General features: G+C 30.3%; 1 protein-coding gene across 3 annotated transcripts; it reads left to right on the top strand.

The window, feature by feature from the left end:
• Positions 1-706: 706 nt before the first annotated feature.
• Positions 707-16,321, top strand: LOC134690749 (uncharacterized). Of its 3 annotated transcripts, XR_010102006.1 has the most exons (5): positions 708-936; positions 4,962-5,180; positions 6,043-6,105; positions 13,243-13,366; positions 16,161-16,321. XR_010102006.1 is itself a non-coding variant. In XM_063550804.1 (2 exons), the coding sequence occupies exons 1-2, from the start codon at positions 13,103-13,105 to the stop codon at positions 16,251-16,253; spliced, it is 357 nt and encodes a 118-aa protein (XP_063406874.1). In that variant the 5' UTR covers positions 12,800-13,102; the 3' UTR covers positions 16,254-16,321. The 3 variants fall into 3 exon arrangements, 1 of the variants encoding a protein (XP_063406874.1); XR_010102007.1 differs by lacking the exon at positions 13,243-13,366 and having other exon boundaries at positions 707-936; XM_063550804.1 differs by lacking the exons at positions 708-936; positions 4,962-5,180; positions 6,043-6,105 and having other exon boundaries at positions 12,800-13,366.
• The last annotated feature ends 579 nt before the right edge of the window (positions 16,322-16,900 follow it).

Genomic DNA, 16,900 nt, shown 5'->3' with positions numbered 1-16,900 from the left:
AATTAGAAAAAAATATCAAAAAAATTGAACCACACACAATGGATATATATATATCTGTTGTTTACACACTAATTTTATTATCTTATAGAAATAGATCAACAAATGGATGAATACAGCAAATGAAGACCACCAAACCAATATGCAAATCCTATGAAAAATCACAATAAATAAACCACAAGGTTGACTAGGGTATATTTATATGGCCACCTTCATTGGCTTATTCAGATCGGCGAGTCATCTCCTACCAAAGTTTGGCATACTCTGCCAAGTCCGGTTAAATTGGTACCCAATACCTTCACTAAAATTAATTAGGCTCGTTTAATTTTCATAAAATTTGACAAAATATTTACTTTGACCCTTTGACAAAAATATTAAAAGTTCAAAAAAAATGAACCAACCAATTTATCAGAAAAATTTCACTGGTTATAGAGCAGTTTTACAACCATTAATTTTGATCATTTAGAAGCTTAATATTCCCTTAACAACACAACGTAATTAAAACGTTTAGCTGATTTTAAAGAGTTATCTTCCTGTAGTGTTATGTGTCACCTTTTAAATTGGTGACGTTCGATGTACATGGAAGTTTCAACCCTTGCAACAACATTTAAAGGGGTAACTAAATGATTTATTGCATGGCTTACATTTTCTAGCCTCCATTCAGGTGTAATACCATCAAATCAGAGGTATATAATATGCAAGGTTCCTGATACAGTCACCGTAACTATCACCGTGGTCTGTGCGCATGCGCAAGAAACGCCCACTGAATTTCCTACTTTCATTTTTGAAAAATCTTCTATTTGGAGATAGATTTGTACGCATCTATTTACATTTTATCTGCGAAAGAAAATACACTTGCTCAGTTGCTGAAGTGGCTCTCTTTCTCGTCCTTAAGAGCACACATAACTTCTAAAACGTAAAAAAAAAACCATGTGAAAGGTATGACAAATAATGCATTGTAACAATGAAAACATACATCATCTTTAAATGCAAAATAACATTTTAAAGGAAAGGAGGCTTCCCCCCCCCCCCTTTTTCCTTTTCCAACTACAAAATGTGATGTGGTTCAAAAGAGCCGGACAATTAATACTTTTCATGTGTATGTGTCAGGTCAGTGTTCATAGGAGGTGGCCGAAATGATTTCTTGGGGAGTCCAGAAAGTTTTAAAAAGATTGTTATGGATCGTGCATGTATGAGGGGGATAGGACCTTTATCGGGACACCAGGATTGGGTGTTTTTAGCTTCAGGATTTTGGGATTGACTATTTAGGTATCCAGGAATTCTATTTTTGAATTTCATGATGTAGGGATTTAAATTTATTTAAATAAGGGATCTAGGGATTTCGTGTTTTTAAGCCCAGGATTTTGGGACCCTCCTACCCCCGGTCATGTACATGTATGAGGGTGATACTTGTAATCCCCTGGGAATCTTGGTACCCCTGTCTTCACTAATAACCGTTAAAAAAAAATTGCCAAATGACAATAGACAATATAGACAATAGACAATATTTTTATTATGACATTTATAACAGTAATTTTTGATCCTTGACGATAAAAAAGTACACATTCCTTTAGGCCATATTAAAATCAATTGTTTTTGACACAGTCAAGAGTGGATAAATATAGTATTGCACAAGATTTGGAGGTGAAATATATTTCTCTGTCTGTTCATGTCGTCACAATGGGAATTTCAGATGAAAGCATGAAAATTTTACGTCATAATCAAATATTGACCAATGAACAACTACAATGTAAGATCAAACTAACCACACCTAGATTAAATGAAAATAATCAACAGGTCGGGAATGCGATATATCGAGTTAAAAAATATTTATAATAAAAACAATATTTATAATAAAAAAATATTTATTTTTTCACTAATGTAAACATACATGATATATATTACCATTGTATATATCTATCACCATTGCAAACATCTATCACCACTGTATATATCTATCATCCTACTGTTTTTATGTCTCTCACCAATCTATATATCTATCACCTCACTTTATTTATCACTACACTATATCACCAATATATTAAAATCTCCACACTAAATATATCTATCACCACACTATATATTTATCACCACTCTATAAATCTATCAATCCGCTGTATATATTTATCACCATTCTGCATTAATCACCACTTTATACAACACTGTATATATCTATCACCATGCTATATATTTATCACCATTCTGTATCAATCGCCACTTTGTACAACACTCCTGTATATATCTATCACCACACTATATGTTTATCACCACTCTATAAATCTATTAACACACTGTATATATCCAAAACCACTGTATATATTTATCACCATTCTGTATTTATCACCACTTTGTACAATACTGTATATATATCTAACACCAATTGTGTTTAATTCAGATCTTTCTATATATATTTTCCATTATTTATCACAATATATATCTATCACCATCTACAATATCTATCACTTTATCACTTTATCTCTCTATCACCATACTTTATATATATACCACTTCAGATATAGATATCCACTAACTATATATCTATGTCTTTACTATACATCTATCACCTCACTTAATCTATCACTACACTTTTGTATCATCAACATATTTATCAATCACCACTTTATATTAATATCACCACACTGAATATATATACATGTATTACCACTTTTTAAATCTATTACTGCTTTATAATTCAATCAACACACTGTATATAACTAAAAGCATTATATATAACTATCACTGTTCTGTATAAATACCAATTTGTACAATACTGTATATATTATCACCAAAAGATGTTTATATTTGTATCTCTCTGAATACCTTTTACACCATACTATAGTCATTAACTGCCTCCCTTTATATGTCTAAGGCCTCACTATTTATATTTATCGCCTCACTAGATTTCTTTTAGGTAGCTTCACATTTCTATCCCCACACTTCATATATCCATCACCTAACATTATACACCAATCAATGAATCACCCCACATTTTTCTCTTTCACCACACTATATATATATACATCACCACTCTTTATAAAGCTGTCACCACACTTTATATCTAACACCTCACCTTATTTATCTATCACATCACAGTTTTACCTGTCATCTCTCTTTATATTTATATTAACATATTGAATATATCTATCACCTCTCTTTATATATATATCGCCACACTAATAATCTATTACTTCTCTATACTTCTATCAATACATTTTTTATATTTATCACCATTATATATGTATATATCTATGACCTCACTGTATATATAGACTATCAACTCTCTAATTATATATCACCATATTAATAAATATAAATCACCTCAATAGAAATCTATATCACCAAATTAATAAATATAAATCACCTCAATAGAAATCTATATCACCACACTTTATGTATCTATCACCACACGTTATATCTACCACCACACTATATACATCTATCACCACATTATCACCACACTATATACATCTATCACAACACTATATACATCTATCACCACACTTTATATATCTATCACCTAACTTTATACATCTTTCACTTAACTGATCATATATCACCACACTTTATGTATCTATCACTACACTATACATCTATCATCTAACTGATCATGTGTCACCACACTTTATGTATCTATAACCACACTTTATACATCTATCACCCTACTAATCATATGTTACAACACTTTATATATCTATCACCACACTTTATATATCTATCACCTCACTATATACATCTATCACCTAACTGATCATATGTCACCACACTTTATGTATCTATCGCCACACTTTAAATATCTATCACCTAACTCATCATATGTCACAAAACTTTATGTATCTATCACCACACTTTATGTATCTATCACCACACTACCCCGTTATATACATCTATTACCTAACTGATCATATGTCACAACACTTTATGTTTCTATCACCACACTTAATGTATCTATCACCACACTTTATGTATCCATCACCACACTTTATGTATCTAACACCTATCTGATCATATGTCACAACACTTGATATATCTATCATCATACTTTATATTTCTATCACCACACTTTTTATATCTTTCACCTCACTATATACATTTATCACCTAACTGGTCTTATGTCACCACACCTCATATATCTACCACATCACCTTATTTATCTATCACATCACACTTTTACCTATCATCTCTTTTTATATTTATATCAACATATTGAATATATCTATCACCTCTCTTTATATATATATATATATATATATACAACCTGCTAAACATCAACCCAACAATGTTAAATCTGTAAATTTGCTTTCGCAAATTTTTTGTTCTTCCCTTGTCGGGATTCGAACCCATTCTACTGAGATATCGTGACACCAAATGGCCTGCACTGCAGCCGTCCCGTTAGACCACACAACCACCTGGGCTTCACAAAAATAAAGCTTTCGGTGGCTGTGTGTTACCTTTCCTCGTCAGTTTTATTCTAGCAGCGTACTACAATACATGAATATATATATATAAATCTCTGTACTAAATTTATCTATCAACACACTATTTATCTATCATTACACTTTTTATTCTATCACCAAACTGAATACATCTACATTGTTCAAATCTATCACCACATGTTACATTTCTATCACCACACTTTCTTTATCCATCACCACACTCCCAATAGCTATCATTACTATATGTATTTCTATCACCACATACTGTATATCTATTTTTACACTATTCACACTATGCAATTATCACCACAATCTAAAAAATAAATTTGTCTTTCCTTGTACTATATAGATCTATTACATATTTTTTTTTATATATTAAAGATTCGTATATCCATATGTTAAAAAGTTAAAAAACAGCTTTAATATATGTTTACAAGTAAGAATGGGCTTTATATCACAGTTTGTTGATATGGTAGAATGTCTTTTGATTTACTGAATTTGTAATGTTATTTTTTATATGAATTTTTTCAGATTGCTATTCTACAATGGACCTTGATAAATTCGGATGGAAAGGAAGTAATACAATGGTACACATCAAGAAGAAAACTGCTTCTCATTTTGATTAATCATTTTAATCATGCACAACTTGCCAGAATATTCATCATATTTGGAAGAAGAAGAAGCTATGTCATGAAAAAACTGCTTCAAATACAGTTGGTGTATCTAGAGGAAAGAAATGGATTGATTCAGGTTTTTTTTTATTAGCTACCAACTATCCTGATTATATTGGATATCCCCACACTATATATATCAACAACCACACTGTATATATATAACAACACTAATAGTACATATAACTACACTTAACATGTATATCATTCAACACACAATTGATACTTGTCACCCCTATATATCCATCACCACTTTGTTAATATGTCTACCACTACACTGGTTAAACCAATCACCACACTGTTTATATTTGTCACCACACAGTATATATGTATACCTCCACTTTGCTTATATATCATAAGTTATATATAATCGCTATTCTGTATATTCTTCACTGCACTATATTCAAAAATTACAATATATATTCGTCTAAACATCAACCCCACAATGTTATATCTGTAAATTTGCTATATATATATATGTCCTCACTGATCACCACTCTATATCTATGTATCACCACTTTATCATATTTATATTTATAAATTACCACACTATATATCTTTCACCACCTCATCTTGATATATATAATTAAACCCTTAAAAGTAAACAAAACAGTAATGAAGTAATTATTTATAAATATTTTGGTTAACCTTCATCAGTATGATCATAATGTAAAATGAATCACATCAATTTTCTTTGATTAGATTATAACAATTTTGAAATTTATACAATAAAACAGTTAATACCGTATAACTAAGTTGTAAAACTTGTACAATACTAAAATTTAACTTAGGTTATATAGCTTCTTAATTTTTTTAAATTTTAAAACGGTAGAGAAATTCCAACAAATTCTGCTTTTCCATTGATATATGTTTGTATAAGCTTGTAAACCTATAATGACTTCATGTAGGAATTATTATTTATATTTTGATTTTTCTTACAGAGATACAAAACACGATTTTAAAGGACAAAGATGTAATGGGTGAAAATGGAAGAAAAGAAAAAGGTATATTTAATTTCAAATAAAATAACAAGTATAATTTAATGATTTATAACAAAGAAGCACTCAGCAATTCTGTTTATAGTGATGGTGAAGGGTTTGTTAGAAAATAATTATTAGGAAAACTGCTACAGCATATCACACAATATTTATATCAATGACTTTTCTACATTCTTGTAATCATGCACATGTATTATGTAAATAGAAATAGGAATATGGTATAATAAATGTTGGTCAAACATCCTTATTGAATACATGTATATATCCTTTAGTAACAAATTTATATAGTGATTATTTTAACACATGAAATTTCATTTTTATCATACCACACACTGCATATCTATTGCTACAGTCTCTATATCTATTACCATACTCTCAATATCTATCACTTCAGTCTGTTACTTTATTCAGCCTTTTAAACTTTTTTGGATTCGAGCGTCACTGATGAGTCTTTTGTAGATGAAACATGTGTCTGGCATATATACAAAATTTAGTCCTGGTATCTATGATGAATGTATTTGTATATTACCACATTATAAACACCTATCACCTTACTATCAGCTCATGGTATATATCAATCACCACACTCTATAATTATCATCATACTGTCTTTATCTACCCCTACAGTCTCTATGTGTATCACTACATTATATATACCTATCACCTCACATATCAACCACCACTCCCTATATCTATACCTATACTCTCTATCTCTTTGTATGTCACCACATAATATACACCTATCACCTAAGTTTAAATACCTATCACCTCAATTAATGTATCAATCATCACACTCTCTATATATATACTTATCTATACCTATACTCTCTATATCTATCCCAAAAGTCTCTATGTATATCTCCTTATTGCCTCACCGATCAACTTACTTAAGATACCTTTAACCTCACATTATACATCAATCACCACACTCTATAATAATCACCATTCTCTCTATATATATCCCCACAGTATCTATATATACCACCACATTATATACACCTATTACTTACTTTAAATACCCATCATCTTGCCTTATGTATCAATCACCTCACACAATATATTTATAATCTCACTGTTTATATGTAAACCTCTATTGATATATCTTTGACGTGACTATATATGTAACTCAACAAATAATACATCTAACACATTTCTTTATATATCTGTAACCTTACTTGATACATTTATAACCTTACTTGATACATTTATCACCTTGCTTGATACAATTATCACCTCACTTTATATATTTAGCACTTCACTATAGCTATATATATTAATGTCCTAACTCTCTCTCTCTATATATATATATCTCACCTCATTTTATATATCTATCCAATAACTTTATGTATTTATCACCTAACTTTATGCATTTATCACTTTATACATCTGTCACCACACTGTATATCTGTCAACACACTTTGTATTTCTATCAAAACACTTTATATATCTATCACCACACTTTACAGATCTATCACCACACCTTATATATCTATCATCACACTTTATATATCTATCACCTCACTATAGCTATATACATCTATCATCTAACTGATCATATGTCACCACAATTTATGTATCTATCACTTCATGTTATGTATCTATCACCATACTATATACATCTATCATCACCTTTTATAAATATATCACCACACTTTATATATCTATAACCACAATTTATATATCTATCACCTATCTTTATATATCTATCACCTATCTTTATATATCTATCACCTAACTTTATACATCTTTCATTTAACTGATCATATATCACCACACTTTATGTATCTATCACCTCACTATACATCTATCACCTAACTGATCATGTGTCACCACACTTTATGTATCTATTACCACACTTTATACATCTATCACCCAAATAATCATAATTCACAACACTTTATGTATCTATCACAACACTTTGTATATCTATCACCTCACTATATACTTCTATCACCTTACTAATCATATGTCACCACACTTTATGTATCTATTACCACACTTTATATATCTATCACCACACTTTATTTATCTATCACCACACTTTATATATATATCACCTAACTCATCATATGTATCCAAACTTTATGTATCTATCACCTCACTTTATATAATTATCATTTATCTGATCATATGTCACCACACTTTATGTATCTATCACCACACTTTATATATCTATCACCACACTTTATATATCTATCACCACACTTTATATATCTATCACCTCAATATATACATTTATCATCTAACTGACCATATGTCACCACACTTTATGTATCTATCACCACACTTTATGTATCTATCACCACACTTAATATATCTATCACCACACTTTACATATCTATCACCACAATTTATATATCTATCACCACAATTTTATATTTCGATAACCTAACTTTATACATCTTTCACAAAACTGATCATATATCACCACACTTTATGTATCTATAACCACACTTTATACATCTATCACCCTACTATTCATATGTCACAACACTTTATGTATCTATCACCACACTTTGTATATATGTCACCTCACTATATACTTCTATCACCTAACTAATCATATGTTACCACACTTTATGTATCTATCACCTAACTCATCATATGTCACAACACTTTATGTATCTATTACCACACTTTGTATATCGATCACCTCCCTTTATACTTCTATCACCTAACTGATCATATGTCACCACACTTTATGTATCTATTACCACACTTTATACATCTATTACCTATAGTAACTAATCATATGTCACCACACTTTATGTTTCTATCACCTCACTTTATATATCTATCACCACACTTTATACATCTTAACCCTACTATTCATATGTCACAACACTTTTTGTATCTACTCCCTTACTTTATATATCTATCACCACACTTTATATATCTATCACCACACTTTATACATCTATCACCTCACTATATACATCTATTACCCTACTATTCATATGTCACAACACTTTATGTATCTATCACCTCACTTTATATATCTATCACCTCACTATATACATCTATAACCTAACTAATCATATGCCACCACACTTTATGTATCTATTACCACACTTTATATATCTATCACCTATCTGATCATATGTCACAACACTTTATATATCTATCACTACACTCTATATATCTATCACCACACTTTATACATCTATCACCTCACTATATACATCTATTACCCTACTATTCATATGTCACAACACTTTATGTATCTATCACCACACTATATATATTTATCAACTAATTATATGCATCTATCATCTAACTGATCATATGTCACCACAATTTATGTATCTATCACTTCATGTTATGTATCTATCACCACACTATATACATCTATCATCACCTTTTATAAATCTATCACCACACTTTATATATCTATAACCACAATTTATATATCTATCACCTATCTTTATATATCTATAACCACAATTTATATATCTATCACCTATCTTTATATATCTATCACCTAACTTTATACATCTTTCATTTAACTGATCATATATCACCACACTTTATGTTTCTATCACCTCACTATACATCTATCACCTAACTGATCATGTGTCACCACACTTTATGTATCTATGACCACACTTTATACATCTATCACCCAAATAATCATAATTCACAACACTTTATGTATCTATCACCACACTTTGTATATCTATCACCTCATTATATACTTCTATCACCTCACTAATCATATGTCACCACACTTTATGTATCTATAACCACACTTTATGTATCTATTACCACATTTTATACATCTATTACCTAACTAATCATATGTCACCACACTTTATGTTTCTATCACCTCACTTTATATATCTATCACCACACTTTATACATCTTAACCCTACTATTCATATGTCACAACACTTTTTGTATATACTCCCTTACTTTATATATCTATCACCACTCTTTATATATATATCACCACACTTTATACATCTATCACCTCACTATATACATCTATTACCCTACTATTCATATGTCACAACACGTTATGTATCTATCACCTCACTTTATATATCTATCACCTCACTATATACATCTATAACCTAACTAATCATATGTCACCACACTTTATGTATCTATCACCACACTTTGTATATCTATCACCTCACTTTATACTTCTATCACCTAACTGATCATATGTCATCACACTTTATGTATCTATTACCACACTTTATACATCTATTACCTAACTAATCATATGTCACCACACTTTATGTTTCTATCACCTCACTTTATATATCTATCACCACACTTTATACATCTATTACCCTACTATTCATATGTCACAACACTTTATGTATCTATCACCTCACTTTATATATCTATCACCTCACTATATACATCTATAACCTAACTAATCATATGTCACCACACTTTATGTATCTATTACCACACTTTATATATATATCACCTCACTATATACATCTATAACCTAACTAATCATATGTCACCACACTTTATGTATCTATTACCACACTTTATATATATATATCACCACACTTTATACATCTATCACCTCACTATATACATCTATTATATAAATATATATCACCACACTTTATTTATTTATAAATCTATACCACACTTTATATATCTATCACTTATCTGATCATATGTCACAACACTTTATATATCTAACACTACACTATACTTTTATCACCTAACTAATCATATGTTACCACACTTTACATATCTATCACCACACTTTATATATCTATCACCACACTTTATACATCTATCACCTCACTATATACATCTATTACCCTACTATTCATATGTCACAACACTTTATGTATCTATCACCACACTTTATATATTTATCAACTCATTATATACATCTATCATCTAACTGATCATATGTCACCACAATTTATGTATCTATCACTTCATGTTATGTATCTATCACCACACTATATACATCTATCATTACCTTTTATAAATCTATCACCACACTTTACATATCTATAACCACAATTTATATATCTATCACCTCACTATATACTTCTATCACCTTACTAATCATATGTCACCACACTTTATGTAAATATTACCACACTTTATATATCTATCACCACACTTTATTTATCTATCACCTAACTCATCATATGTATCCAAACTTTATGTATCTATTACCTCACTTTATATATCTATCACCTATCTGATCATGTGTCACCACACTTTATGTATCTATCACCACACTTTATATATCTATCACCTAACTAATCATATGTCACCACACTTTATGTATCTATCACCACACTTTATATATCTATCACCACACTTTATATATCTATCACCAAATTTTATATATCTATCACCTCAATATATACATTTATCATCTTACTGATCATATGTCACCACACTTTATGTATCTATCACCACACTTAATATATCTATCAACACACTTTACATATCTATCACCACAATTTATATATCTATCACCACACTTTTATATTTCTATCACCTAACTTCATACATCTTTCACAAAACTGATCATATATCACCACACTTTATGTATCTATTACCACACTTTATACATCTATTACCACACTTTATATATCTATCACCACACTTTATATATCTATCAACTCATTATATACATCTATTACCTAACTGGTCATATGTCACCACACTTTATGTTTCTATCACCACACTTTATGTATCTATCACCACACTTTATATATCTAACACGTATCTGATCATATGTCACAACACTATGTATATCATAACAGTTTCCATGTATATCTCCGCATTATACAGAAGCTACCCCTTTACTTTATATATCTATCATCACACTTTATATATCTATCAACACACTTTATCTATCTTTGACCTCACTATACATCTATCACCTAACTGGTCATAACTATAATTTAAAACCGACCTTTATATATATATATTACCTCACTTTATATATCAATGTCCTCATTTTATTGATGTATCACCTCATTGCTAATATCTTATTGGCCTGACTGTCAATATTTTTCTTCTTTCTCACTTTATATATGTAGTCCCTCCTCATATGAATCTGTCACCTCTCTGAAAATATCTTGATGACATCATTGTAAATGTTCTTTCCACCAGACACTTATCTATGACCAAACTATTTATATCTATTACCTCACTATTTATCTATAACCAAACTATTTATTTCTCTATTCTTACTATATATCTATTACCTCACTTGTTACATTTATCATCTCACTTTATATATTTATCACTTCACTATAAGCTATGACCTTACTATATACATGTACATACATATCAATCACATCACTTCACTTTATTCATCTATCACCTCACTTTAAACATGTATCACTGCACTTTATGTATCTATCACCTCACTCTATATATCTATCACCTCAATTTGTATATCTATGTCCTCATTTTATGTAAGTTAGACATAATTTCATATATCTATCACCTTATTTAATATATCTATCACCACACTGTACATATATTACTACATTTTATATCTCTATCACCTAACTTTATACATATATCACCACACTGTATCTGTCACCACAATTTTTATATCTCTCACCTCAATTTATATATCTATCTCCTCATTTTATATATGTATGACCTCCCTGAAAATATCTTATTGACCTCACTGTTGATTTTTTTCATCACATTTTATATATATTTTTTTATATATGTATCCCCTGCACATATGTATCTATTAACTCACTACACTGTTTAAATCAATCACAACACCATTGATATATGTCACCACACAGTATGTATATATATATCATCCTTTTGTTTATATATCATCACACTGTATATATCATACTACTGTTCTGTGTACACATAACCCAACTATAACTAAGTCCACACTTATCACCAATCTATATCTATTTATCACCATCTTATCATATTTATAGTAACACAACGATTACATCTATCATCATTCTTTTTCTGTTTTTCACTAGACGATATACTATTGTTGTATCTTCTATAAGTGAGAGAAATGGACTGGTCATTGTATAATTTACAGTGGAAGATTATATGCAGATATGCAATGTCCACTGAGATATGTTTGTATAAGATTGTACACTTATCATGTAGCAATTATAAAATTGATTATTTATATTTGTGTTCTTCTGACAGAAATACCAAACAAGATTTTCCAGGGATTTACAGGTCATTGGTGAAAATTGAAGAAAAGATAAATGAAATAACAAAAATAGTTAAAAGATTTACAACCAAGCAGCACTCAGCAATAGTGATGATGGTAAAGTATTTTTTTATAAAAAATGATACTCAATAACAGATAAATAGTGTGGTGGTTGATAATTTACTCCATTGCTGCAGTCGCTGTATTCATCACCACACTCTCCATATCTATCTCAACAGTCTCAATAGCTATCCCCATACCATGATTATCTATCACTACAATCTTCATAACTATGCCAACAGTCATCATGTATATCATAACAGTTTCCATGTATATCTCCCCATTATACAGAAGCTACCCCCTTACTTTATTTATCAATCACCTCACTTTATATATCAATCACCACACTCTCTATATCTATCCTCATACTATCCTCATACTCTCTATATACACCCCAAATGTCTTTCTGTATATCTCCACTTAATAAACACCTATCACCTTACTTTATTTATCAATCACCTCATTTTATAAATCAATCACCTCACTTTATAAATCAATCACCACACACACTCTCTATATCTATTCTCACTCTCTATATTTGCCCCAAAAGTCTGTATATTTCCACAAAATAAACACCTATCACCTTACTTTATTTATCAATCACCTCCCTTTATATATCAATCACCACACTCTTTAATCTATCCCCATAATCTCTATATCTACCCCTTAAGTCTGTCTGTATATCTCCACAAATTAACCACCTATCACCTCACCTTATTTATCAATCACCTCACTTTTATATCAATCACTTCACTTTTATATCAATCACCTCACTTTATATATCAATCACCACACTCTTTATAATTATCCCCATACTCTCTATATCCACCCCGAATGTCTTTTTGTATATCTCCACTTAATAAAAGCCTATCACCTTACTTTATTTATCAATCACCTCATTTTATAAATCAATCACCACACACACACTCTCTATATCTGCCCTAAAAGTCTCTTTGTATATTTTCTCAAAATAAACACCTATCACCTTACTTAATTTATCAATCACCTCACTTTATATCTCAATCACCACACTCTCTATAATTATCCCCATCATCTCTGTGTCTATCACCACATTCTCTATGTCACTCACCACACACTCTTTATCTATGCCCATACTCTAGATATCTTTTCCCCACAGTCTCTAAGTGTATGACCACATTATAAACACCTATCACCTTACCTTATTTATCCATCATCTCACTTTATATATCAATCACCACACAATATCTATATCTATCCTTATACTCTCCATTTCTATCCCAACAGTCTCTATGTTTATGACCACATTATAAAGACCTATCACCTTACTTTACATACTTTCACCTACCATAAATTACCAATGACCACACACTCTCTATATCTACCCCAAAAGTATCTATGTATATCTCCACATATTAAACACCTATCACCTTACTTTATTATTCAATCACCATACTTTATATATCAATCACCACACCCTCTCTATATATATCCCCATACTCTCGATATCTACCTCAAACTTCTCTATGTATATCTGCACATAATAAACACATATCACCTTACTTTATTTATCAATCACCTCACTTCATATATCAATCACCACACACTCTCTATATCTATCCCCATACTCTCAACATCTCTCCCCACAGTCTCCATGTTTATGACCACATCATAAACACATATCACCTTACTTTTTTTTACCAATCACCTCACTTTATATATCAATCACCACACACATTCTATATCTATGCCCATGCTATCCATATCTATCAACACAGTACCTTTATTTATGTCCACATTATAAACACATATCACCTTACTTTACATACTTTCACCTCACATGAATTATCAATGACCACACACTCTCTATATCTATCCCAATTAACCCTATATCTACCCCAAAATTCTCTATGTACATCTCCACACAATATACCCTATCACCTTACTAAAAATACCAATCACCTCACCTTGCAAATCAATCACCTCATTTTATATGTTTCACCTCACTCAAAATATCTATCACCTTACTCTTTAGATTTTCACCTCAATTGATATAGTATGTCTATCACACCACTGGGTATATCTCTCAAAGCCCTGTTTATACCAATTTGAAAGTGGATTAGCATGAAACAATCCTGGTTGAAATGAAATAATTTAAGAGAAATGTTTTTAAAGAATAACTGCTTCAACATATTATGCAATATTATATGTAAATATCATGTTAGGTGTCTTTTCAATAAAAGCAGCAAATATGGTATACTAACTGTCTGTCAATGATTCTAACATTCATGATGAGTAAACCTAATAAATATATTGTTTCGGTGTTATTGTACATTGTCGACATAATACATCTGCTGGCACACACATAATGTATATACCACCACATATTATGTATCTACTGCCACACATAATATATAATTATGACCACATATAATATATCTACTGCCACACATAATCAATAACCACACTGTATAAATCTGTCCTCACAGTCTGTATATCTATCACCACACTATGTTTGTCTATCACCACACTATTGTCTCTCACCACTCTATGTTTATCTATCACCACACTATGTTTGTCTATCACAACACTTTTTCTTTTAATCATCACAGTTGTAAATCAAAGGAAAGTAATTACCCAAGAAAAAAATGATTTGAACTTTTCATTTAAATGATTGGTCTCACACGTGAATTGAATTTCTGCATTATAAGTTTTACATTTTGATACTATCTTGGGATTCTGCCATTGCAATGGTGAAACATCCTATTTGTCTTTAGATATAAAGTAAATAACAACTGTTTGAAGCTTTTAAATTTTGTATTGTTTTGGAATAATCATTTGGTCAACTGAACCATATTGTTATTTTTTTTAGGTTAAACAAGATTTAGTGCCTACCACACAGTTAAGAAAGCATGAGAGACAAGAATGTCTACAGAACAGAGGAGACTATTTTTACTGCACTTAGATTTGTGTTTTAGTTATATTCAATTAGTATTAAAGAGCTACGTACAATAAATCATGTTATATTATGTTCTTAGATACTTTATGTCATTTTTCCTTCTCATGCTTGGGGTTCTTTGCCAACATGGGATACTCCTAGTAAAGTGAAAAATGCATATCTTTTTTTAACCTTTTTTCTAACATGTGTATCTGTAACAACTAGAAATTTCAGAAGCAGTTTTAATATGCCTTTATACTTGATTACCTTTAAACTGAATGTAGCTCCTAGTTAAGTTAGTGTTTAGAATTCATTTTATAGGGGAGTCATAATCAGTGCCAAACAATTATTGTTGATGGAGTTATTCCCCTGGGATATATAAATCATATGAAAAATTGCATGGAAAGCTTTTTCAAATCTACATCATTCATAGGATTGCTACGAAATTCATATTGAAGGTTTATCTTAGCAATAATTGGGGTTAGTTTGAAATTCATTTCAATTAATCCACTATTTCTCCATGAGTAATGTCCCTTGGAAATGTAAATCATATAGGAAATTGCCTTACACATGTTTTATATCAAATGCACTTTTGGCAATTACAGAATGATTTTACACCAGACTAAACTGGATTGATTTTAACCTACTCACTTTCTGAATGTGTTGACCCCAAG

Source organism: Mytilus trossulus, chromosome 11 (genome assembly GCF_036588685.1).
Source record: "Mytilus trossulus isolate FHL-02 chromosome 11, PNRI_Mtr1.1.1.hap1, whole genome shotgun sequence".
Taxonomy (NCBI): Eukaryota; Metazoa; Mollusca; class Bivalvia; order Mytilida; family Mytilidae; genus Mytilus; species Mytilus trossulus.
Note: the sequence above shows the minus strand (reverse complement) of the source record. Positions and strands in the feature narration are given on the sequence as shown.

What these genes read in the sequence shown, in the direction of transcription:
- LOC134690749 (XM_063550804.1), top strand. Translation starts at nt 13,103, where the DNA reads ATGGACTGGTCATTGTATAATTTACAGTGGAAGATTATATGCAGATAT. An exon ending in ACTCAGCAATAGTGATGATG is followed by an intron (nt 13,367 to 16,160) that starts GTAAAGTATTTT and finishes TATTTTTTTTAG; the next exon opens with GTTAAACAAGATTTAGTGCC.